The 25922-nt window shown below is 44.0% G+C and overlaps 2 protein-coding genes across 2 annotated transcripts; both read left to right on the top strand.

The window, feature by feature from the left end:
• Positions 1 to 9883: 9883 nt before the first annotated feature.
• On the top strand, positions 9884 to 12919 carry LOC115688519 (probable inactive receptor kinase At4g23740). The gene is made up of 2 exons (XM_030614344.2): positions 9884 to 11330; positions 11983 to 12919. The coding sequence occupies exons 1-2, from the start codon at positions 10091 to 10093 to the stop codon at positions 12639 to 12641; spliced, it is 1899 nt and encodes a 632-aa protein (XP_030470204.2). The 5' UTR covers positions 9884 to 10090; the 3' UTR covers positions 12642 to 12919.
• A 4419-nt stretch (positions 12920 to 17338) lies between these two features.
• LOC115688521 (ubiquitin-conjugating enzyme E2 28-like) lies at positions 17339 to 21650 on the top strand. Its single transcript, XM_030614346.2, has 4 exons — positions 17339 to 17640; positions 19794 to 19921; positions 20488 to 20592; positions 21247 to 21650. The coding sequence occupies exons 1-4, from the start codon at positions 17571 to 17573 to the stop codon at positions 21388 to 21390; spliced, it is 447 nt and encodes a 148-aa protein (XP_030470206.1). The 5' UTR covers positions 17339 to 17570; the 3' UTR covers positions 21391 to 21650.
• Positions 21651 to 25922: the final 4272 nt, after the last annotated feature.

The following is a 25922-nucleotide window of genomic DNA, read 5'->3' as shown; positions in this document are numbered from 1 at the left end:
CCGTTGATACTCATGTGCCAAAAGATTATACTTGAATGAATGTAATAACGTTGGGTATGATAATGGGGCCACAAGCCCAACAATTATGACCCATGTAGGCCCGAGGTTGGATGGCGAAATTCCCCTCCCAAACACGTAAATCCAGCCCGACATTGCCCCTGACCATATGCGATGCCCGAGCCATCTGGTGCCCCCGCCATCGGCCACTTCGATTTGACTTCCGACTTCCTCTCGAATTGAATGAAACACCAATCACCACTTCCAAAAGGATAGAGCCCTTCTCTCTCTCTCTCTCTCTCTCTCTCTCTCTCTCTCTCTCTCTCTCTCTCTCTCTCTCTCTCTCTCGGGTCGGGGGCGCATTGTGCCCTCGACGCGACCTCGTAGGCCTGTTGTGAATCGGTTCGTTTTCATCTTCCCTATGCGCAATTCATGACGTCTTATGTTCGTCGATGATGAAATGAAATGAATAAAGCACATTCGCAGATGAAATCGGCGTTCTCGAACCATATAGCATTTGTAATTTTTAAAGGCATGTTGTTTTAGAACCGGAACGGAAAAACGTTTTTGATCTGTGACAAGTAGGGGTGAGCATGGTTTCAGGGTAAAATCGGGAATCGGGAAACCGGACCTGTGGGAACCAATCCGGTTCCAGGGTTCCAATGCCCCTAGTCCGGTTCCCAGTTCCATTTTTTTAGGAACAGCCGGTTCTCGATTCTTGAACCGAGTATGGAGAACCGGGGGAATCGAGAAATGTAACGTCTGCATTGCCTCGCATGCTTCTCCGAGCGCTTTGTGCATGAAACAAGTCAATAGTCTTCCTTTTAAAGGTATGCACATGGCCTTTCCTTTGCCCCTAAGGGTGTACAAGAATGAGAATTCATCAAATCCCCCATTCTAAAGCTTCTTGGTCACCTTGCAGTAATATATCCTATCCAACTAGCCTTAGCTTCTCCATGAGAACTTGGCTGCTGCAAAACTCCTATGAAAAAATCATGTACTGTTACTCAGTTTTCCCAAAATTGCCTTTAAACATTCAACTCGAATTTTTTCACCCAAGACCCAAAATCCGTTTCGGCCATGTGATCCAAGGTGACATTCACATGAAACAAATTTCAGCCAAACGATACCGTTGCAAGATTATCAGCATGCAGTGGGATTTGTGAATGAAGCATAAAGGGGCAATCAACAGGTGCCTGAGAGGTGGAGACGACCTAACCTTAAAAAAAGTGACAAGACCATGATACATGTTTGAAAATGAGGATGGCTCTTGATGTTTTTCTACTTATCAATAGAACTTAACGAATCATTCTCAAAATCTAAATAGCCATAATATGTTAACATGTACGGCGATAATCTAGATTTTAATCAATCACTTAATTGCTTTAATTACAGGAACGCCCTATAATTATATTGTGCTAAAATTGATGTATCAACATAACATGTCGATGGAGGTGGAGGGATGCGAGGAGATGACTCTGATCACAAAATCGGAATCGTCAGGCGATGAGGTGAAGAAGAGTCATCCCTCGCGAGTGCGACAAACAAGGTGCTTTCATTTTTGTTGTTACATTCACTTTTATTTTGCTTAACTAAAAAAAAATGAAAAAAAAAATATGTTAAATCCTAGAACTTACCCTGTCATTGTAGGTTCGAGGGTTTGCAGAGTAGGTTTCAGGTTTCAACAAATGATGAAATTATTTCGACGGATAAATTTTCAGGTTTCATGTGGAACCTGCAAAAAATTTGGAACCGCTCACACCTAGTGATGAGGGACATATTGACCCCAAGCACAGTAGATATACACCCCCGTGGGAAACGAAATCCTCTGCCCCTTTCACTATCTTCGCTTAGTGGCACGTCCAGTGAAATCACCGGTACGATGTGCGTAAAAGGCGGATCGACAACGAAGAAACGGTTGAGAATTATCGAGGCGCCAAGAGAAGCTACAAAGCGGTGTCCCTCTTATCCATTGGAAATACTGATCTTGGGCCTATGCACAGAGCCGTACTGGTCCTTAGGACTGGTCAGACTCGCTTTTGTCACCATGCCCGCCCACAGCACGAGCGAGCGAGCGCGAGAGCGAGAGATGATTAGCCGAGGCCTCTTAGCGGGCCCGGAGACATTCGTGCCGACAGCGAGAGGCCCGCGTTCTTGGACGGTGGTCCACGGCCTGTGGTGCGTACGAGCCATGTGTGTTCTCGAGGGTAGTTTATGTGGGGTTGGTTCTTCGAGTTTGAAAGAGACGGCTACTCTTATGACGCTTTTTCTTGCATTGCTAACCCTTCTGTTCTCAGCATTTCATGTGTTCGTGTGGCCGTAGATAATGAAAAGATGGAATCCGTCTACATTTTAGGCGTGCGTTGATTAGACCGATTCATGGGTCTGGTGGAGGTGGTCGGACATGCTCGCCCGTCGTCCCGGCTCATTTGGACACACTCTTCGATCCATTTTGCTTGACTCAATTTGGTAACGAATGTCTTTTTTATGGTGGCTAACATTGAGGTCTGGTTCATATTCCCCATCGACATAAAAGATGGGGATCCAGAGGGCCGCCCCAGCGAGGGTCGTAGGGGGCAGCCCTCACGACGCCTGAAGGCTTTTATAATTTGTGTCTATATTTTATTGGTTATTTGGTTTTTGGCCCATGAATAGCTATTGCTTATAATTGATAATTGTAACGGGGAAGTGGGAGATGCTAAATATAATACAATACTCTGTTGGATGTAGCCCTAGTTTAAGGGTGAATTGTAACAGCCCGAATTTCGATGTAATTTCCGGGATCAATGAAACTGATATTATTTCGCATTTCATTTTAGTAAGTTGCCATTTTTACGCATAACAGGAGTATATTATTTTAATTTCGGTTCGGGATCGGAAAATTACGAAAATGCCCCTAGGCCATTTTTGATTAATTCCGAAAATTGGATTTAATTTTGGGATTAACCAAGGTGAGTTAAGGTTAAACCAGGTCTGGTCAACCATGGTTAGGGGACAAAAGACCATTGTACCCCTAAATTATTGGATTTGATCAAATCTAGTCCATTAGATCAAGGGTGCCGAGAGCTACCAGCAGCTAGTTCCACCTCTGTGCAGCCACCACAGCCCCGGGTATAGACCAAAAACAGCTCTCTCTCTCCTTTTTCCCTCTTTTCTCATTTTTCTGTTTTACAAACAGTACCGCCGGTCGCCGCCGTGACCGGCGCCTCGCCGGCCACCGTTCCCAGCCGTCCGTACATTGTGTCCGTACGGGGGTGGTACTGTTCACGCGTCCGTACGGAATCACTGTTCCCCGTCCGTGGTGCATTTTGGACTGGCTTAGATAATAGCAGTGTGTAATTGAGACTGGGTTGAAAATTGATTGGTAGAAATTATTATCGGAAAAATTTAGTGGATTAATGAAAATCGTTGGGGAGGATAATAGGGTTTAATGACCAATTTAGGAGTTCATCGGTGAAATTGCCGGGTATGCCCGGATTGTCTGAATTATATTGGTGCTCGTGGTTCATTGCATTGCATAACATGGACACGCATTGCGTATGCCAAGAGTGAGGCATGTGATGAAAATTGTGCGAGAATGCGTGTGTGGGCCAGTGGGCCAAAGAAATGTGCATGACATGTCAATGACATTTGCATGCATAAACATGCATTGATTGGCATGCGAGTGTGTGAGACTCGATGTGTGAGCTTGTGATTGACATACGTGTAATTATGCATGCCACGCATGTGCCGTGATTATTTTATGTGGATCTGCCTAACCTGCAGGGTCAGATAATTGTTTGACTATTGTGGTATTGTGATTTGAATAATTGTTTCCAGTCAGGAGATTGCATGCTAGCCTAGCCTAGGTTTAGGGGTTGAACTCACTGAGATTCGTCTCACGGTTGTGTAAACCGAAACATTTTAAAAAGAGTTTTAAAATAGTAATATAAGTATGTACATATTTTCTGCGTTGAATCTTGTTTATTGGATGGCTATCCTTGGCTCATATTGTAATTGTCTGGGTTTGTTTATTTTATACTTCCGCTTGTGCTTGATCTCTGTATGGGCGTGGGTCGGCGACGCTTCCTGGGACGTCGCAATTTATCGACCGAAGGTGGGATGCTCCCGCTTCGTGGGGTACGGGGCGTGACATGAATCAAGACAAAACCTTATGTCTCGATTTCTCTTCCTCGTTTTTACTTTCTATTTTGTTGTATTTGTGAGACTAATAGCCCTTCTCGATCTACCATGATGATTCAAGAATCGTAATTCAAAGGCATAATGACACAAACAGTCCCTGAACTTTGGCCCAACATGCAATATAGTCCCTAAACTTTTGATTTGTTCGATGTAGTCCCTGAACTTTAACCTAATGTTCAATTGATCCCTGATATTTTAATTTGTTCAATGTGATCTCCGACATTTTGGTACATGTTCCATTTAGTGCCCAAATTATATAAAAATGTTTATGGACTTTCGAAGACTAAATTAAACATGCACAAAAAGTTCAGAAACGACATTGAAAAAATTAAAAGTTCAGGGACTATATTGAACAAATTAAAAGTTGAGGAACCACGTTACATATTGAGTTAATGTTCAACAATTATTTATGTCATTTTCCCTAATTCAAACCAACTGATTTGAGCCAATGGTTTTAGGCTTGGCCTTAACAACTTAATTATCATTCCATTCATTGAGATGTCTGGGACTTCAAATACTCTCTTCTTCCCCCTGCACTTGGCTTGTGCGATACATCTTGTGGACGTGCACTTTTTTCTTAACTTCCGGAGCGAGTAATGTCAACCAACGTATCGAGCATTCTTCCCGGTCGCATGATATAGTCGATACGCGCGCGTGCGAGAGGAAAGAGCGCTTTCTTTCTCGAGGGTTGATAGATCCAAAAAAAAACGGAAGAGCACGGCGAAAATTATGGCGATCGAATCAAACCGTCACCTAAGTTTAGAATGAGAGGGGAAAGGAAAGGAGCATGCATGCTTTCCCTCAAAAGCTTAATTCTGGACATATGCTGACCATACAACCCATCACCCTCCCCTAGACATGGCCACGGTTCAGGAACCGGCGGTTCCGGTTCGTGGCCATGTATGAACCGGAACCGAAACCGCAAGGGGGCGGTTCCGGTTCGGAACCGGCGGTTCCGGGCCGGTTCCGGTTCCGACTGGTTCCGGTTCAAGGGGGGAGGAGGAGAAAAGGGGAGGAGGCGCAGGGTAGCGAGGGGGGAGGAGGAGGGGGCGTCGGCGTCGGCGTCGGCGGCTGCGGCCATGGGCAGGGGCGACGGCGGCGGAGGAGAAAAGGAGAGGACCGGAGGAGGCGCAGGGGAGAGGGGGGAAGGAGGGACCGACCATGACGAGAACCTTGCTGTCGGTCCGCGAGAGGAGCTCGGAGGCGAGGCCCGAGACTCAGGCGGTGCGGTATAGGGTCAACACGGTGGCGTCCGCGGTGGCGAGGGGCTGGCCGGTGAGGGAGCTGAAGAGGACGAAGACGGCGTGGACCCGGCAGTTCGGCAGGAGGAGTTGCTCGGGAAGTGGGTCACGAGCTTGACGCCGATGTAAGGGAGGGAAGGGTGGGAGGACCAAGAGGGCATGAGGAGGAGGGAGGCGGAGGGGGCGGCGGCAGCGGCGATGGCGGAGAGGGGGTGGGAGTGGCAGAGAGGGGTGTGGACGGAGGAGGAGAGGTTGGAGCGGAAGTGGCGGATGAGGGACTGGTGGGAGAGGAGGGCGTGGAGGACTGGAGGAGGTGGGCGTGGGTGGGGGTGGCCCGGTGGGAACGTGTCAACGTGGGGCTGCAGGCAGCAGCAGTTTTTTTTTTTTTTTGAACCGGGCCCGGAACCGCCGGTTCCGGACCGTTCCAAAATTATTGGAACCGGAACCGGGCCCGTAGGCCACGGGCCGGTTCCGGTTCCGAACCGCAGGCTCGGTCAACGGGCCGATCCCGGGTTTGACCCGGGCCGGTTCCGGGCCAAAACCGGCCCGTGGCCATGTCTACCCTCCCCCACCTAATTGCCAGGCCACCGCTCATCGTCTATGATTTCAAGTCAAAAGTGAATTTTATTTCGCTTTTATAACGGGGGCGAAACCCGTGAATTGACACTCCTCCTTCAGTGACCCGAAGCACAAGATCCGCTGCGGTACCAACCAGCCATTTTCAACGTCAAATTTCATACAGCTGTTCTCATTCACCAAAACTCATCCTCTGCTTCGCTTCTAATCTAACCTTAGGTCAATTTGATTACCCAATGTTGGCTTGAAAGCTAAAAAAACTCGACTCTTTCGTCACGTGAACAAATCGTTCTTGTTCGTTTAAAAAAATATTAACTTGTCAATGCACGTATGAAATTTGTAGGACCAATGTCAACTGTCCTATAAGCTTAAACTTGTAAATGAAAGCGTGACTTACTATGTTGGGTCATACTCCCCATCTACAGAAAAGCATGGGAGTCACGCTCCTCGATGAGCGGGTGGGGGTTCAAGGGGCCACCTCGGCGGGGGTCGTAGGGGGCAGCAGCCCCGAGATGCCAATGAGTTTTTATAATTTGGGTATGTATTTTAATAATGATTTGGGTTTGGGCTCACGGGTATCTATCGAGTATCTATAACATTTTTCTCTTTATAATTAAGAGATGTAACAAAGAGGTAGGAAACGCTAAATATAGTAGAATCATCTACTTAGACGTAGCCCTAGTGAGTCTTAATTTCTCTTTCTTGTTTTTACTCTCTTTTTTATTGTGTTTGTGCGACTCATCCTAACATGACTTAACCGGATAACCTAGAGTCCAGCCTAAGACTAAAGCGCGGGAACGATGTAAATGAAGAGCCTGGAAAGATTTGAACCTGGAGATCTCCTGCTCGAATACCACGTGTAATAGGCCGCCACCAACTGTTCGAATCGAGCTTGTAGATGAATGCGCGGTTTAAATGCTCGGACAACGCGCACGCGCGGTGCCGTGCGCTTGTTCGAGGTTCGGTTTGTATCGCGGAGGAACGAAAGGAAACAACCATAAAATAGAAGAAAGGAAACAGCCAAATGGTCTCTCTCTCTCTCTCTAATCTCTATCGAGTTGGTCATTCACATATAGAAAGAAACACACCAAAAAACTGGTCTCCATCTCCATTGTCGCAATCCCTTTGCCACTGTCAGTGTCCACAACAGCATCTGCTTTCATTAGGATCCAAACCAGAAATGAAAAGAAGAAGAAGAAGGAGAAAGAAAGCAAGTGGATGATCATGAAATTTTTAAATGATTAAATTTTTTGTTGTAGACCATGTAAACTTCAAAATAAAGTTTTCCAATTTCTAGAATATTTTTCATAAAACAAGCTTTTATTTTTTTTTATGGGTTAATACCACGGAAAACCACACACCCGTGACAAATTTACCCAAAACTAATTTTTTGACTATGAAAAACCTCAAACCAGTACACATGTGACCAATTTACCACAAACTAAATTTTTTACCACGAAAAAACCCCAAACTTGTACACCCGTGATAAATTTACCCAAAACTAATTTTTTGATCACCAAAAACCCTAAATTGATAATCATGTAACAAATTTACCCTCCGTTAGCGAACCAATTTGGGGTTTTTCCTATGAATTTCCCCGTGGATTTGCCACGTCACCATACCTCATCGCCATGTGTCATCCATGTCATCAAATTTAATGGTAAAATTCGACGGAAGTTAATGAGGGGTAAATTTGTCACGGATCTACAGGTTCGGGGTTTTTGTTGGTCAAAAAATTAGTTCGGAGTAAATTTATCACAGATATACCGGTTTGGAGTTTTCCGTGATATTAACCCTTTTTTTTTTAATATTGACGGGCCATTTGAAATTTTCAAATTTTAACTTACGGGACGACTTATAAAAGGCAAGGACAAAAAGGCCCGGTTGCTGCCAAAAAGACAATTACATCTTGGACCAACCTGGTTTGCCAGGTAAGATCGATCGAAAAAGGCTAGGAATCTCTCCCTCCATCTCTTATTCAAAAATTGAACAAAGTACGAAAGAATAAAAGGTGCATGCCCAATATAATATGGGTGTACCTACCTTTGGAAATTCGTTTTTTTTTAAAGGAAAATTATTTTCCGCTCTAGAATTAGATTTCATCAAACATAAGAATTAACTTTATCTGGAGCTTAAAATATTTCCTTTTTCTACTGGCGAAAGATAAAGGCTTCCTTTATCTGTTGAGTTCTCTTCCGATTCAAATGTAAAGCAATCCGTGAATCGAATCCGAACCGAACTCTAGAATTAGACTTCATCAGACATAAGAACGGCTTATTTGGGGCTTAAAATACTTCCTTTTCTAATCGGCGAAAGATTAAAGCTTCCTTTATTTGTTTGAGTTCTCTTCCGATTCAAATGTAAAGCATTCCGTAAATCGAATTCGAACCGAACCGAAACGACATGCTTGGTATGAGTTTTGGGCCGGAGGCATATGCTTTTGTGTTTGAAAACGTCTTCGGATCGAAAACGGACCGGATCTTGACATCGAGCAAACGCTCCCTTTCGATCGGGGGGGGATCTCCCGGGGACTTCCACTTCGACGACGGGATTGTAAGAAACTCGTGGAGTTAAAAAGATCCCGCCTTTTTTACCAACCGTCTCTTGCCGGCCGAGACGAAACGACACAAATTCTTTCCGAACTTTCCCACGCGGTGACGCCCATGTCGTGCGAATTTTCTTTTCTTTTTTTATTTTGAAGGAAAAAAAGACATTTTCATAGCAATAAACATAATGCCAAAAAGTTGACCCAAAAAAAAAAAACATAATGCCTAATGCATTATGCAATACCGTTTATAAAAAAAAAAATTCAGTTCATTTCATTTTCCAGGCATTACAATAATTCGTCAACAAAATCAATCACAAGGGACCACCCCCACCCCCCGCTTCCGATGCCAAAAGGGTTACTGCCACGTCACCCTCCCCCCCCAACAAACCCAAACCAAACCCGCCCCTTCTCTCTCTCTCTCTCTCTCTCTAGAGAGTCACATGTCGCGAGTCGCGGGAAGAAAGGAGGAGCAGCAGCAGCACGAGCAAAAACAGTTTCATCGCGAGCCCCCTCCCTGAAAATCCCACCATAAGTACGCGCACGCGCTCTCCCCCACCCCCTCCCTCCTCCTCCTTCTCCTCCTCCCATCTCCACCCTCATTAAATGCCTCCCCCTCCCCCTCCTCCTGTGTCGGTTACTCCCGACGACTGACCGAATAGCCGACGCCCATTGATGACGCGGCGCCGTTGCGCCGCCTGAGCTTCCCCCCCCCCCCCTCCGCCGCCGCATTCGCGTCGGTTACCGGTCCGGCCTTCTTCCCCCACCCCCCCCCCCCCCCCCCCTGCGCGCGGCTCTCTCTCGCCTCCGCTCTCCCTCCGAGCTCGAGAGGTTTTTTTGGCTCTCCTCGTGTTGTCCTCTTCCTCGAGCGGCTCGGTCCTCCGGCGAGCCGTTTTCGGGCGGGTGGAACGGGAACGAGTTGATCGGTGGTGGTGGTGGTTCGCGGCACGAAGCGGTGCTCCTCCGTTCAAATCCGAAGGAAAAGCGGAAAAGCGAGAGGAAGCGGGCGAAAGCGAGGCTTGTGAGTTTCGCTCTACTTCGCTCCTTACCGGCATCCCTTTTTTGGTCCCCCCTCGTTTCTTTCGAGTTCTCTTCTACTAGCCTTCGCACCTCGCGGAGCCTCTCGGTTTCTTCAACGGGGGGCCGAGCTTCGTTCCTGGGTCCTCCTCACGAGAAGCTCCTCGGTTTTCGCCATCCTCTCGCGGAAAAAGCTAGAGAACAAAAAGGAAGCTCGGTTTCTGGTGTTGCGTAGCCTTTTCAATCTTTGCAGGTTTTTTAAACTATACTACTTTTGACCGCCCCCCCGCATTATTCAAAGCCCGCTTCTGCTGCTGCTTCTCCTCCTTCTTTATGCGCAAATATTCGTTCAGTCGCGAAAACTTTCTGGGAATCCGAAACCTTTTTCCTTCCCTCACATTCCCTTTGAAATGCTTGTCGCTTCAAACTTGAATGTAGGGTTCGTTCCGGCCTGCTGAACCCATTGGCGTGGAAGGGCGAGCGGTGGGGTATTAGCAGAAACGGGTCTCCGGGGTTGGCGAGAGGGAGGGAGATGATGATGGGTGCTCTCTGCATCTTGTCTTCGGTCTTGCTCGTTGCCCTGAGCGCGGCGCGGGCGAATGCCGACTTGGCGGGCGACAAGCAAGCCCTGCTCGATTTTGCCAACAATCTGCCGCACTCTCGGTATCTGAACTGGACCGAGAGCTCCCCTGTTTGCAACAACTGGATTGGCGTGACTTGCGATAGAGATGGGTCCAAGGTAATTGCCTTGAGATTGCCCGGCGTCGGATTTCACGGCCCGATTCCGGCCAATACGCTCGGCCGCCTTTCGGATTTGCAGATCCTCAGCCTCCGATTGAACGCTATAACCGGGGATTTTCCGTCCGATTTCGCCAAGTTGAAGAACCTGTCGTATCTCTATCTCCAGTCCAACAAGTTCTCCGGCCCTTTGCCTCAGGACTTCTCCGTTTGGAAGAACTTGACTGTTGTGAATCTTTCCAACAATGCCTTCAATGGAAGCATCCCTTCCTCGCTCATGACCTTGACTCAGCTAGCTGCTTTGAACCTTGCCAATAATCTCCTTTGTGGCGAGATTCCTGATCTCCAACTGCCGCAGCTGCAGCTGTTAAATTTGTCCAATAATAATCTGCACGGTAGTGTTCCAAAGTCACTCCAGAGATTTCCTAGCTCAGTTTTTGCTGGAAACGACCTTTCCTTTCCAAATTCTACTCCTCCTCCTCCTCCTTTTATTTCACCTTCTCCTGGACTTCATCCAAGGTCCCAGAATCCTAGGATGCTCAACGGCACGGCATTATTAGCAATCATCATCGCAGGTTGTCTCTTGGCACTTGCTTCAGTGGGCATTCTTCTTTTCATTTGTTGCTCGAAAAGGAAAGGTGAAGAAAAGTATTCAGGAAAGTTGCAGAAGGTCAGAATGTCGCCTGAGAAAGCTATTTCAAGGAGTCAAGATGCGAACAATAGGCTGGTTTTCTTCGAGGGATGTAACTATGCATTTGATTTGGAGGACTTATTGAGGGCTTCTGCTGAAGTACTTGGAAAGGGGACTTTCGGTATATCTTACAAGGCTATTTTGGAGGATGCAGTTACCGTGGTGGTGAAGAGGCTGAAGGAGGTTAGTGCTGGCAAGAGAGAGTTCGAGCAACAGATGGAAATTGTTGGGGGCATTAGGCATGACAACATTGTTGAGCTGAAAGCTTATTACTACTCCAAAGATGAGAAGTTAATGGTGTATGATTACTACAGTCAGGGGAGCCTCTCTACTCTTTTACACGGTATGCTTCTTGGTTGCACGTGTTTCTACTTGCTCGGTTTTTCATTGCCTCCACTTTACTTCGGTCGGTTTGCCCTAGGAATTTCCTGGTATTGCAATCTACTCACTATGAGCATGTCTTATGTGCATATTTTACTTGTTGAGAGGTTTTTTTTTTTTTTTGGGTCGGAGTTGAGAGGTTTTTTTAGTGAAATTTTTCCTTTTCTGATGCTGACTGCTAGTTGGTGTGTTTCCACCAACATGGGGAGCTAATGACTAAAGAGTATATACCATCTACAAGCCATGGAGTTCTAAATGGCTTCTTGTAGTTAACCAGGCTACTTGATATAATCTGCTCAACATCTCTAGTGTCTGTGAATGCTCTCCACTGAAGATTTTTGGGCAGAAAGGAAATGATGTGGAGAGAGAGATTGAATTCGGAATGGAAAACATAGTGTGCACTTGTGATTTATATCAGAAATTTAAATCTCGGTTTGCTCAACAGGTGAATAAAACTTTTCTTTCCTTCGAGGGAAAAAACTTGTCAGTGTTATGTCAATGCCATTAAGCGATGCATTTACTGTCCAGTATAATAACTATGCCGCTATTTCATTTTCTTGAGAGTTAAATTTTTCCCAGGGGTTTTATCACCCAGTGCCTTTGCAACTTTGCAGGTAAGATGGGCGAGGATAGGACCCCTCTAGACTGGGATAGCAGAATGAGAATAGCCCTTGGGGCAGCGAGAGGCATAGCTCGTGTCCATTTGGAGAACAACGGGAGACTTGTACATGGAAACATCAAGTCATCTAACATCCTTATCAACCCACAACAGTATGGCTGTGTTTCTGATCTTGGTCTGGCCGCTGTAATGAGTTCCCTAGCTCCACCCATTTCCCGAGCTGCTGGTTACCGAGCACCAGAAGTGACAGACACTCGTAAAGCAGGACAGCCATCAGATGTCTACAGCTTCGGAGTCGTCTTGCTTGAACTGTTAACTGGGAAATCCCCCGTTCATGCTACTGGCTACGGTGAAATGGTGCACTTGGTGAGGTGGGTTCATTCAGTAGTGCGAGAAGAGTGGACAGCTGAAGTATTTGATGTAGAGCTGATGAGGTATCCAAATATTGAAGAGGAATTGGTGGAGATGTTGCAGATAGCAATGGCCTGTGTTATTAGGACGCCAGATCAGAGACCCAAGATGGCTGATGTGGTGAGAATGATAGAGAATGTCCGATCCATTGAAACCAATAATCGGCCTTCTTCTGAAAATAGATCCGAAAGATCATCACCACTGCAATCTGCTGTATGGTCAAGTCCCGTGCCCTCACAATGAGCTCCTTTTCTTCGTCACTGTTGGTAATATTGGTCACTTATTTTTTAAACCTCACCTTCACTAGGTCTATACTGTTCTTGTTATTTACTCTTTTCTTGCTAATCTCGCCCCTTCCTGTCCTCAGTGCGACAGAATTTCTACCACTCAGCCTGCCTGATACATGTTAGCTAAAATCGGGTTACGCCCGCATCTGCCTTTGCTAATGCCAGGTATAGGCAGTGGCAGCAAAATGGATGTTCCGCACATATTTGTGATTCCAAGCAACTGATTTATGCTCATATTTGCAAGAATTTCCGGTTCCTACTTTTCATCCTAGTTCCTTCTGATGCTGCACATTTGTTAGGATTGGGATGAATAATTGTTGAAAGGGATGTGATGGATGTGTGTAATTGGCATTAATCAGATCACGCATGATCTTTTGGTCTTGTTATTTATGTGAGCTTTCCAATTCGTGTGACCTCTAGATCATTATCAAGAATGTTGCTGGAATTCTGGTGAGTAACCAAACTGATCGGAAAAGTGAGACTAGAAGGTGAAGTTGGCTATGAGAGGATTGGTTGGGTGAACTCTTACACAAGTTCTCTCCCTACATTCAGGTCAATCCTATAATCCTCAAAAGGCCTCTTGGGACTTTCACCGTTGGATAGATAGATGATTTTTGCGCGAATTTTCTCCCTACATTCGGGCTACTTTCGGGTTGCGATTTGTTGTATTTCGATCCGACAGTGAAAGTACCAAAAAGTTCCTTCCGGGAACCGAACTCTTACCGCTGTGTACCCGGGTCCGTTGTGTAGGCCAAATAGTGCCTGCTCAGGCACTCTTGTTTTTGATAGGGGTGTGAAAAAAGCCCCGAAGGGCCGAACCGGTTCAGATCCGAGTAATTGTGGCCCGGCCCTTTTTTTCTTTTTCCGGGCCGTGCTGGGCCTAGCAAAGTCAGGCTCAATCTAGGCCCGGCCCGTTTGCACCCGCGGTCTCACCAACTCAACTACTTCTCTTGAACTTCTTGCTGGCTGAGTGTCGGCTTCCGCGACTGTGCTAAGAGCGTGAATGTTACCAGCTGCGAAATTCGGGTTTAATAAATCCGGCGTTGCATGTGACTGAACGTAGTTAGAGCCTTTTGTTATTGGGTTGGTACGATGGTGAGATGGTGCACATGCATTATGAGAGCTATGACAGTGTACGAAATTAGAAAGAAAGAATATAATCACGGGATTGGCGAGGAAGTAATCGAGGCTGAGGCCGTCGACAGTGGGGATGGCGAGGGCCCTCGGCCTCGCCTGGATCTCTCTCTCTCTCGGGCGCACACGCAATTTGCCTTTGTCTCTCCATCCCTGCATGGCCCGTGTCTGTGGTGGTTGGCGGGGCGCCAATGGCATCTCTGCTGCTTGAGTGCAGCGACGGCCGATGCAACCACCCTCGACGGTGGCTGGAAGGTGACCTCGCCACCTTCCGCTGCCTGAGCGCGTACCGACTTTACCGTTCACGTCAGCATTTTCATTAAAGTATTCATCGGAAGGATTGATGAACAAAAACTTGCATGCGTAGAAGACTACATTTGCACAAAAAAAGAAGATAAAAAACGAAATTACTCTAATACAAAAGAATTCAAGGATCCAACGTGGCCCCAACCCTTCTTTTCAAAGCCGTGTAGCTTATTATTAAATTAAATTAAAGGTGCTGCTTCACTAATCTTCCCCACTAAACAAAAGTTAAATTGAAGGGTACGTGATCTCATGGGAAGTCAAAGTAACCCGAAAGTTAAAAACTAAGGAAACACTCCAATTGCAAAGTCTTTTGTTGTTTTGAATGCAAGAAAAGATATTTCCCTTGGTAGAAATGTAAAAACGTTTTGCGGCAGCATTTACATTATTTTTACATTCATAACTTTTTCGGGTATTTATATTCATTCCGTAACCTTGACCCACGCGATTAGTTAATTATATTTGATTTGATTAACAAGGAATTTGTTCCACAACGCTGATGTGATCTAGGCAACCTAATCCATCTTAGGTTTTGACCAAGTATGAAGGGGGTATTTTCTTTTTTCTGTGTTTTCGATGATTAGGTATATCTAGGGTCATGGGTTCGGTTCCTATATTGAGGAATATGGATTTAAGTGGGAGGAGGGCATGGCGATGGATTGTTGTGTTAGTTTGTCTCCAGACGGCCGACTAATTAGGATCGTGTGCCCCGAGTTATAAAGGGGAAAAAAAAGGGAATATCTGGGTAACCCAATTCCAAGAGGATTCAGTCGCACTCATTGTATTTCGATCGAGCAACGTGATCCTCCCTCCTTCTCTCTATGACGAGACGGCTAACTTGATTGGAGTCGCCAGCTCCACACAAGTTCTTTCAAGACTGACCCGATGCGTCACGGGATGCGCGAGGAGCAAAGCTCGAGGGTCAACCGCGACAACACGTTGGCGAAAATCGTTCTGGGGTCAAAAATCGAAACGCCCCGAAAGACACCGATCGAGAATCGTCCTCGATCGCCGTTCTCTTTCGCGATATAATTCGAGATTCGCATCTCGATGACGAGAAGATTCAAAAGAAATCGACGAATCACCGGAGCACGGCCGGGCCCCAACCGATGCAATCAACTTCATTAGACGAAGGATTAATCTAATAAGCACGAATTCTAATTCAAAGCTTAGAAATGAGAATTCCTTAAAAACAAAGCCCACTTGTGAATCATTTAGGGGGCATTTGGTAAATTGCCAAATAGTGAAAATTTCCATTCTTTTGTTTCCAGAATCAGTTTGCGAACAGAAATCCGTTTGTTAAATTTTTTGTGCCCGGGCACAAATTTGCAAAAAATTATTCCCAGAATCAGTTTTGGAACATAATCAAGAAGCAAAAAAAAGTAGCTTATCGATTTTGGAACAATTTTTCCATTTCTGATTCTTCTTGATTTTATTCTTCCTTTTTGGTTTGTTGTTCTTCTTCTTCCCGGTTTGCCGTCGGCCACCGGCCAGGGCCGGCGAGGGCGGTTCGCGGTTGTGACGGTGAGGCCTCGTCCAGCCATGGCGAGGCCGACCTCACCGTCGCCACTCCCGAGGGCTGCAGCGAGGGCCGCGACGCCCTCACCAGTCATGGCCAAGGAAGGAAAGGAAAAAAAAGGAAAAAAAAGGAAAAAAATAGAAAGAAATATTACAAATTTAAAAATGTTATTAATAAAAAGAAATTTTATGTAATTATCAAATGTATTTCTGTTCTTTTTCTATTCTAAGAATAGAAATTTTGGGCAATTACCAAATGCCTTCAAATGCTTAAAAGTTGTTTCCGGGCACAAAATCAAAAGGAATTATTTTTTAGCAGAATGAATTTTCGTGCACAGAATCGTTACTATGCGCATCCGGCACCCAAAAGAAGGACCGGACCCGCTCATCTCATCCCAATGAAAAGAGAGAGAGAGAGATTGGGACATTTAGGCTGCGCATGGCAACTTGTCAAATAGTGTTTGATTCTGTTCTTTTGTTCCCAGAATCAGTTTGGGAATATAAATCCGTTTGTTTAATTTTTTTATTCTGGGCACAAATTCTTGCAAATTTGTGCCCAGGAATCAGTTTTGGAAGCAGAATCAAGAATAAAAAAAAAGAAGCTTCTTGATTCTGGGAACAAAAATGAGAATCAGTTTTTTTTTCTTCTTCTTTTTCTTGGTTTTTAATATAGCTTCTAATGTCCGACGCGAGGGCTACCCTCGCCGTATCTGGCGAGATTAAAATATTTTAATAAAAAAATATTATTAATAAAAAAAATTTACCGGCCATGGCCAGCGACCAGGCCATGGTGAAAAAAATAAAAAAAAATATTATTAATAAAATTTTTTCTAGGCCATAAGGCCAACAACCAGGCCATGGCGAAAAAAAAAAAAAAATTTTACCGGCCATGGCCGTGACCAGGCCATGGAGAAAAAAATAAAAAAAATATTTTCAATAAAATATTTTTTTATTAAAATATTATTAATAAAAAAAAATTTTACCGACCATGGCCAGCAACCAGGCCATGGCAAAAAAAATAAAAAAAATATTTATAAAAAATATTTTACCGGCCATGGCCCACCAAGCCATGGTGAAAGAAAAAGAAAAAAATTGTAGTAAATTTTTTTTAAAAAAAATTATTAATAAAAAAATTATTTATAAGAAAATTTTTTACTGGCCACGGCCAAAAAAATAAAAAAATTATTTTAAATAAAAATATTATTAATTAAAAAATATTTTACCGGCCATGGCAAAAAAGGAGGAGAAGAAAAAAAAAGAAAGAAATATTAAAATATTTAAAATGTTATTAAAATAGTATTAATAAAAAGAAATTTTATGCCATTATCAAACGCATTTTGTTTTTTACTATTTCGGAATAGAAATTTTGGGCGTTATCAAACGCCTTCAAATGCTCGAATCGGTTCCTAGCACATAATAAAAAAATCATTTCCGACTGGAATGCTTTTCGGACACAGAATTCTGGTTGCATCCATAAGAACAAAAAAACCAGAAGGGAAGGGAAGGAAGGAGAGAGATGGGGGCGGGCCCCACACAAAACACGCCATTGGCCAATTGATGAAGGAGGAAGGAGGAAGGAGGAAGGAGGGGGAGCACTCTCTCTCTCTCTCTCTGCATAAAAGGTCTCTTTCCAAGGTCGCTGCAACCTCCTCCTTCGTCTTCTCTCGATCGGTGACTCGGTCAGTGAAGAAGCAGGAGGATCTCCCCCTACCCCCACACCACAGGTACCTGCTCTCCTCCTCCTCCTCCTCCTACTCCTCCTCATTCTTCTGCTTGTCTTCGGTGTTCGTTCGCTCGCTCGCTCGCTGTTTCGGTGCGCGTGTGCTCTCGCGCGCCTGCGCCTGAGCTGAGAGGGAGACCTTCTTCTTCCGTTCTGGTGTGGAGATCTGCCGGCACCCCCCCGGGTTTTAGGGTTTCGTCGGTCGAGGCGATGGCGTCGAAGCGGATCTTGAAGGAGCTCAAGGATCTCCAGAAGGATCCTCCCACCTCTTGCAGCGCCGGTACTCCCCCTCCCTCCCACCTTCTCCCTCTCTCTCTCTCTTCCATCTCTTCCGATTCGGTTCGCCCTCCTCTGTACTTTACGTGTCCGGTACTCGTTCCGCGCGATCCGGCGTGTACGCGTTTGCTGATTTGTGACCAAGCGATGTCGGTGGTCGCGCGTTAGGAAGTGAGGTCGAGTTTACCTTCGCTGTGGATTTGCTTAGGTGACAAGTTCGGGAAGCGTTTGTAATTTCGCTGCTTGCTTGACTGCGCGGAATTGCGATCCGGACTGTGTATCACTTATCCGGTCGTCTTCTACGGCAGGTGCTCGCCCGGGACTTCTCATTTCTAGAGGGAAGTAATGAGATGTAGCCGGAGTAAAAACCTTGTTGACTTTAGAGAACTTGCTGTTCAATAGACAGGAAATTGATTAGCTCTGTTCAGATTTGTGGTTAGAGGGAAATTGATTGTTAAACTAAGTCGACATTATTCTTTGATTAACCGAATCGCTATGGACTGTGAAAGATTACAATCCAAATAGATATCTGCTCATCGCTTAGATATACTTTGATAATGTACTAGTTGGGTTACGTAGCACATATGCACCAAGAGCTAAGCTCCTGCGTGGGCTTCATGGCATCACACTCTAGATGATTACCTGCGGCCTTCACTTCATGCGGGCTCCACCCTTATCCATGACTGAGAATAGTTCGCAATCATATATATGTTGTGATGCAGAATTTCACCGATGTGCAGCCATAAGGGGCACACTGACAATGACCGTGTTAACTGTGCAATCAAATTCTGAATGTTGGTACACTAATTTGGTCAAATCGCCTCGCAATTGATATTTCGCGGCAGTCCTTTGACGTAGGTCTAAACTCAAATTTGCATGCACATAGAACATTTAGCATCTCTGCAGAGTGGATGATGTCACTGTTTTTGTATATAAGTAGCAGGTTCTTGAAGTGAAATTACACAGACTGCTTCATTTTCTTTAATTTGGGCAAGTGATTTCTGCACCCTGGTCCGTGGTGCTGTCATTGTTCTTCTGTGGCATTGTGCCTTTCTTATTTTGAAAATAAACTGATTTTATTTGGTTATTAAGCTATGAGATTGAACCTCCAATCTCTCGCCCCCAACCCCTTCCTCCGTCCACTGGCTAATTGCCTACTGGTGTAAACGATCTGAGGCTTTTATTGGTTACAAGAATTAGGGAAACGACCCATATGAGCAAAGGATGATGAAACATGAAATTTGCCACAATTTTAATGAAGAATTCTGTCAAAATTGGACATATATGTTAAGCTAAGTTTGGCGAAAGATCATTGATCTCTTGTTTAAACTGTATGAAGGCCTGTTTTATAAATATAGGCAAGCCGATGCTTTGCATCTTGTTATGGAAAATAACATATTTTCAGGAATTACACTTTATACCGTAGGATAAGTTGGTGTTAACTGTCTTTTTTGGAATAGCAAAATTGCTTGTTTGTCATCACCTATGTCTTTGGTGGACGCCTGAAAAGGTAATGAAGGGGAGGAAATGAGAGTAGATGTCACAAGAGAATGAATATTTGTTTGTAACTGAGTTTAGCCAAAAGAATCCCTTGCATAAGTGCCAATCATGGGTATCCGGTAGATTGATGCAATGAGTATTACTTTGGCTAGTATATAGCTGAGTATCATCGACAAAGGGTGCCAATACCGAGTTTTGCTCCACATACAAACCAAAAGACATGAAGTGTCTTTTCGAAGTAGTGAATGCAATTGTGATTATATAGACTACAACGTTTAAGGTGTAATTGGATGTGGAAGGCTTAAGAAAGCATTTGATTCCCATGCCAATGCAAGTTCTGTTTGATCTTTTAGATGATTCATAAAACAAGCCGATTCAGCCCCTCAGTTTTCTCCTGGCTTCTTGTGTTTAAAATTTTTTGGAATGGCAACTGACACAATTGGCTTTTGCCTTTTGGCTTTGTTTTGTTGAGTTACTTGTGTTTCTAGATGTGTGACTTCTTCGTAATTCTACTTCCTTTTTTTTTTTTTGGCGACATTTGGCATTGCTGATTCTTGTAAATAATTTTTTTTCCCATAATCCTACTACTCGCTATATTTTGTCGATGAATCTCTAAGTGATTTTTGTCTTTCTGTGTTATCAATTGTTTTCCTTAAGGCCCAGTTGCTGAAGACATGTTTCACTGGCAAGCAACAATTATGGGTCCGCCAGACAGTCCATATACCGGGGGAGTCTTTCTTGTTACTATTCACTTTCCACCAGACTATCCATTTAAACCACCAAAGGTATTGAAGGATGACTTAGCTGAAAGTTGCGATACATTACCGTGATGCTCTCTTCCTTTTGGGCCTTCATCATCTCATTCTTCCTGTAATTACCTAATCTTGTAATAGATGTTTTTCTTTTGTCAATCAAAAGCTCAGTCTCCAATGTTTTGGAAGGATCTGATCAAATAGTTGAGCCATCTAACAAGTCTTGGCTCTTATCCTGTTGCTTTCTTTCTTTTGGGCCTTCACCATCTCATTATTCCTGTAATTACCTAAGCTTTCTTTGGATGTTATTATTGTGTCAATTAAAAGTTCTGTCTTTAATGCTTTGGAACGATCTGATCAGATAGTTGAGCCATCTACCCAGTCTTGGCTCTTACTAAATTCTCGAATTATTTCCTCTTTGATGTCGTGATTATATGTTTCTGCAATGTGTTGCGCAGTAGTAAGGTAGTGTAGACTAGTAGAACAGAAACTGTGTCCACTTTCCGTTTTTGCTGCTGCTGCTGTTAGTACAATTTCTGTCAAGATCTTCTTAGTTATTTCATCAAGGTTGTTGCTTATCAATTCCTTGGTTTTCACAGGTTGCATTCAGGACGAAAGTCTTTCACCCCAATATCAACAGTAACGGTAGCATTTGCCTTGACATATTGAAGGAGCAGTGGAGCCCTGCCCTCACCATTTCGAAGGTGAACCTTGAAAGACTCTCGAGCCGTGTTATTTAATCTTTTTGGATGGTAGGATCAATTAAGGGCCATTACAATATAGAAAAATTTTGTTACCCACTTTATATGAATGTCTAGTGGGGCTGGAACAGTCTCTTAGTTAAGGTAAATTTGACGTGTTGAAGTACTGCTATTGTTTGCCTATGACTTGAAAACAAGCTATGCATTTATATTTCCAGTTGTAAATGTCAAGGCTTGTTTGAGATGATGCATTTCTAGCTTTCGTTCTCTTGTACTTTGAATCTCTTGCGCCGAATATACTCCACAAACAATTTTATCAAACTGCAATTTAGTTCCTGGAAACTGCATTGTTACCTGATGGCTAAACACTAGTTTCATTCTACTTTGTTCAAGACTTTACCTGCAGACCTCAATAGTTTTGTGAAGGATTTTAAAACTAGTCTCAAGCAATCGGTTTATTCTTTTCAATGAAGTCGGTCGGAGAAAATTTGTACAGATTTTTCTCGTAATTATCGTAAATGCTTCTTTGCAACCAAGAATGTCATAAAGTGTTTGGTTCTATATGTTCAGTAGCGTTAACATTGCTTTCTTGTAACGCTATCTGTTATTGTGACCTCTACATCGGGGTATATAAAGGTTCTTATTTCTGATTTCCAGGTGTTGCTCTCAATCTGTTCGCTATTGACGGACCCGAATCCTGATGACCCTTTGGTGCCGGAAATCGCGCACATGTATAAGACCGACAGGGTCAAGTACGAGGCCACTGCCAGAAGCTGGACCCAGAAGTATGCGATGGCCTAGGATGTCGCCGTGTGCGACTCCAGGAGGGAGGGAGGGTTTCGTGTCTCTGCGACTTTGGTCTTGCAGTTTCTATGTGTTTGTGAAAGACCGTAATTCATCTTCGCCCTTAGACCAGAACAAACGGTGTCTGAAAAATTACCCTCCCGACAACACACATGCTCTGCCGCTTTCCAATTGTTTGTATGTTAAATAAGTATTTCTAACTGTGGATACTTGTTTCAATTCCCTTACAGTGATTAAGTTAAACTGTGATTACCAAATTTTTTTTAGCCTAAAATACCGCTCTTCACTTCATGCTTGGAAACTGCAATTGGAATCTGGTCACGTATTGCCTATATGCGAACTGGCTTCCCCGTCACTGCTAAACAAATTAGCTCAGGCTTTATAAATTACTGAGGAAATTATTTATTTATAACCATTAGAAATATTGCCTGACTAGTATGACTTTGTCACGGTGCCTGCTGCGTGCGTGATACGGTACTCGAATAGTGTGATCTCATTCAAAGCAATCAGAGATTATTTGTGTGCTCTCTTCGAGGCCTGAGCTCGTCGCTTTATCTCTTCAGTCGCCAATTTCGTACCGAGCAAATTTGACTAGAAAGTCAAAGTAAAACGGAAAGGAAGAACCGATCGACAAATGATGGCAGACACTGATTTGAAAAAGGCGAACTCATAGGAGAAGTAGAATGCGAGGAAAGAGATTCGGGACGAAGAATGCTTGATCGACATTTTTTGCAGATGTTCATACTACTTCAGAAGTTTCGTTACAATCTAATCAGCGGATCGTCTCTAACTCCCCATCGGGCTTATAGGTTCAAAGTGTTCGATGTGCTTATTTGAATAGGAGAACGAAGGGAATGCGCCCGCTGCCCCAGTGAGCTCCTCGCATCAAATCTTGGTCATGAAAGAAGGAACGGTGGTGTCGTTGCTCCGGTTTTTGGCTAACTTCCTGACCGCACGTGACAACCGAGGTTCGAGCTCATGAAACACAGCTAATCTCGCGAGGATTTGCACTTTCAGTATGTGCTAGAGAAATTAACTGGACATTATGGGGCCAACAAGGATCATTTCTTCACTTCTCATTTTTCATTACTTGGGCCTTAACGGATGTTTTTTCTGTAGTTTCCTTTCTAATGCATCTACTCTTTTCGCAAATGCAAAGTCCAGCCACTCAGACAAGTAAAATGTTGCTTAGCAAAAAAGGGGGAAAGTAAAAATCATAATTTAACTATAGACCCAAGAACACAAAAAAGGCAAAAAGAAAAAAAGAAAAATAGAGGAAGACCCCAAATTTGCCAAAGATCTAAGTGCCTCTTTGAATGAGTTCTTGGGGTTTGGTGAGACGTTAGGGCCATCAGTAGAGCTCTGCACATTTGCCAAGATCGAATTGAATGTGGTCTGCACATTTCAAACGTGACGATCTCTTTTCGTGCTCTCCGCTGAAAAGGAGACACTAAAGTTCATAACAGACATCAGTAGAGCTACAAAGCCTAATGTCTAAGCGACAGCTCCATCTCAGTAACAGCCATTATTCATTCTCAAATCTGTCTCTGACACACTTGTTTTTGGAGCTCACGATAGGCTTTTCAAAGCTATTAAATTGGTTGTCTCCTGCCCAACTGAATCCTACATCTAGTGCTGTTCTGCTTGTCTTGGAGTAATTTGTCTGTCAAATCAAATGCTCTGGGCAGTAGCCAACTTTCACATCCTTTGGGAGCTTTGTTAGGTTGGTCTATGGTTTGTTCTTTTCTTTTACCTTTTTCCTTCGGGAAAAGAGAAACTCAAAATAGAGTCGAGCCTCGTGTAATCGAGGCCTAATTGTCTCTAGTGTTTTCCTAATGCAGTGCCTAAGGCCCTAAAGTCCCGTTGTAGCTGTCACTGTCAGTGTCAGCTCTCCATCTCCACGGTTTAACTTAGCTTAGCTTAGTAGCCCTCCGAACATAATCGACACTGTCACATTTTACACATCTTGACCAAGATATTTAACCCCCTTTTTTCCCTTTGAGATTCCCTCTGAAACTCCTAGTAATCTTACAGAAAAACAAACATCGCTTAATCTATTCACTCAGTTCAGTTTCAAGAGCCATATGAAGCCCGGAATGTAAGAAGCGAACACCCGAGAAGACCCGCATTTTCGAACCGTCGCATCCATTTTTCAATTGGGTATTCGTCCCCGTCATCAACAGAAATGGGATTGGAAGATAGAAAAAAGAAAAGAAAGAAAGCTCAAAAGCTAACAAAAGCTTAGCTGTATCTTAGCTTCTCTATCACCTGCACAGGGCAATGTGTCCCCTCATGTCTTTTCATGCCTCATCCCATCTCATTTGGCATTATGTATCCGCCAGCGACAAACGCGGTTCGATTCCTCAAATTACTTAAAACCCAAGTTGCGCACACCATACCCTCTTGGTTCGCACATTCCAACACGATGCTTCTCTTGCGGTTTTTTTATTCGGACAAATAAACAGCGCCAGTGTAAAGCGCCCTCGAGAGATTCAAAGCCAAAAAGGGTCGTCCGGCAGAGACTGGTGCGCACGAGTTGGCGAGGAGGGGAGGAGGAGGGGGAGGACACCAACCCCAGAAAACCAGGCCACCTTATCACCAGTTCGTGTCGTGATTTAAGATTCAGTTCAATCACTCCGCTTTCGGCTTTTAATCAACTCGCTAATCATGGTACTTTGTTGGGGGGAGTGTGGCTTTGTCTCTAGTGAACACAGGGTTTCGCCCCCCCCCACCCACTAAGATTTGTCCCACCAAGCGATGACGTGGCTCCTTGTCCTGCCGAGTCGCCACATTAGAGAGAGAGAGAGATAGATTTTGGCTTTGGAGGGATTCTTATTCCTCTAATCATTCCTCGATCGAGAGCTTAAATCATTCTCGGGTGATTTCTAATGATTTTGGCCATCATTTCGCCCCCACTTTCTTTCAGTGAGAAATTGAATGAGGGATTTGAGTGAATGCGACAATGTCAGAGAGACAGAGGCCCACGTTCGATGAATCTGGCCTTTCCACACACCCACGCACAGATTCTTAGGGAGAGATTGACCCCAGATGGGATGATGCTCGTGAAAATAGTAGATGTTGATGTGATTCTTTTGGGGTCAATTTTTTGGGAGGGAGAGAAAGAAAGTTCAGATGCTATTTTTTACCATTCGAGTTTGCAAACGACGATCTTATAACGAGATAAGTATATTGAAAGTTTTAAAATTTGTTATAAAAGTGTAATTGGTTCAATCAAATTCTTCGGTTAATTGTATTTTTTTAAAAATTTCAAGACTCGATTATATTTTTGTGACAAGTTTTAGGACTTGATTGAATTGCACTTTTTAAAAAATTTAGAATTCGATTGCACTTTCATAATAAGTTTTAAGACTTTTAAGGCACTTATCCCTTTAAAAGAAAACGAGTTCGCATGATGTCAAGAAACTCTAGCTTTTGCACGAACGAATCGTACGAATATCGACATTCCGCGACTAATCGGTGCAACGCAGCGAAGAATCACATTGGATTAAACCCATTTCAAGCACATGTAAACTCCGGTAACAGAGCCCCGGCCAGGGCAATGAACGTAGGGTTTGTGGGGCTATTCAAACAACTCCGACCCGACAACTTGTGAAGAATGATTACGACGCTTTGCACCATTTAAAGTCCGAATGCCTCGACCACTAGTGCGATTTCCTTCGCTTGAAGCAAGGGGAAGACATGATGCGAGACACCATAATTTTAAAAATTAAAAGAAGGCCTCCATTTCCCCAAAAAAAATATAAATAAAAGGAAAAAAGTATATATAAGTATAATAACCAATTAATTGGACCGACCATTTAATGCGTCAATGGGGACATTCGTTCCAAGGTGATATGGAGTTGACGGAAGACCCGGTGTTTTTGGTAACCTAAAACCCTCAATTTGTGGACACTTTATAGCCCACTTCCGAAGCACACGCCATTCGATTTCAACCCCCCTTCCACTTCCCAAAACGAAATTTTGTCTTAGAAAACATTAAAGCACCCCCCCAAAAAAAAAAACAATAAATAAAAAAAGGCCGTGGCAATTATAGTTCCTGTTAGGGACGACAACAGGTCGGGTCGAGTTGGATCGGATTCGCTTAAAGGCTATTAGGATTAAGATGTGGGTTTTCTATCGAGATTTCATTTTGAAAATATGGCAATTTTAATTTTTTCTCGAGGAGGTTTATATTTGGTTGGCAAATATCACATCAAGACCCAGCGTGAGCCATCTTATTTAAAATACCATCTTTGTTATTTTATAAAGTATGACCCGCCAATTTATACGGATCGTATTGCCCAGACCCGCGCATTCGAGGTAAATACATACTTTTCATTTCCGGCGTTTGCCATCGGTGCATGCATTCATTGTAAAGTCCTGTTGACGAGCATTCCAACCACGCTCGTTCATATCACTAACGTGTATCGACATGGTTTGAAAATCAAATCATATCACGGGTTAGAAAATGTCACCCGTTCCAAATAGAAAAGCGGGTTTCCAAAGAATCACGTTAACATATCTTTAAG

This window comes from Syzygium oleosum, unplaced genomic scaffold (assembly GCF_021117445.2).
Source record: "Syzygium oleosum isolate NSW1041296 unplaced genomic scaffold, Sole_v2.1 Sole_v2.14, whole genome shotgun sequence".
Lineage (NCBI taxonomy): Eukaryota > Viridiplantae > Streptophyta > Magnoliopsida > Myrtales > Myrtaceae > Syzygium > Syzygium oleosum.
This window is presented reverse-complemented; position numbering and strand designations above follow the sequence as displayed.

Excerpts from the sequence above, each read along its gene's own strand:
- LOC115688519 (XM_030614344.2), top strand. The coding sequence starts at position 10,091 with ATGATGATGGGTGCTCTCTGCATCTTGTCTTCGGTCTTGCTCGTTGCC. Across the intron at positions 11,331-11,982 it reads CCTCTCTACTCTTTTACACG|GTAAGATGGGCGAGGATAGG; the intron begins GTATGCTTCTTG and ends GCAACTTTGCAG.
- LOC115688521 (XM_030614346.2), top strand. The coding sequence starts at position 17,571 with ATGGCGTCGAAGCGGATCTTGAAGGAGCTCAAGGATCTCCAGAAGGAT. Across the intron at positions 19,922-20,487 it reads ATCCATTTAAACCACCAAAG|GTTGCATTCAGGACGAAAGT; the intron begins GTATTGAAGGAT and ends TGGTTTTCACAG. Across the intron at positions 20,593-21,246 it reads CTGCCCTCACCATTTCGAAG|GTGTTGCTCTCAATCTGTTC; the intron begins GTGAACCTTGAA and ends TCTGATTTCCAG.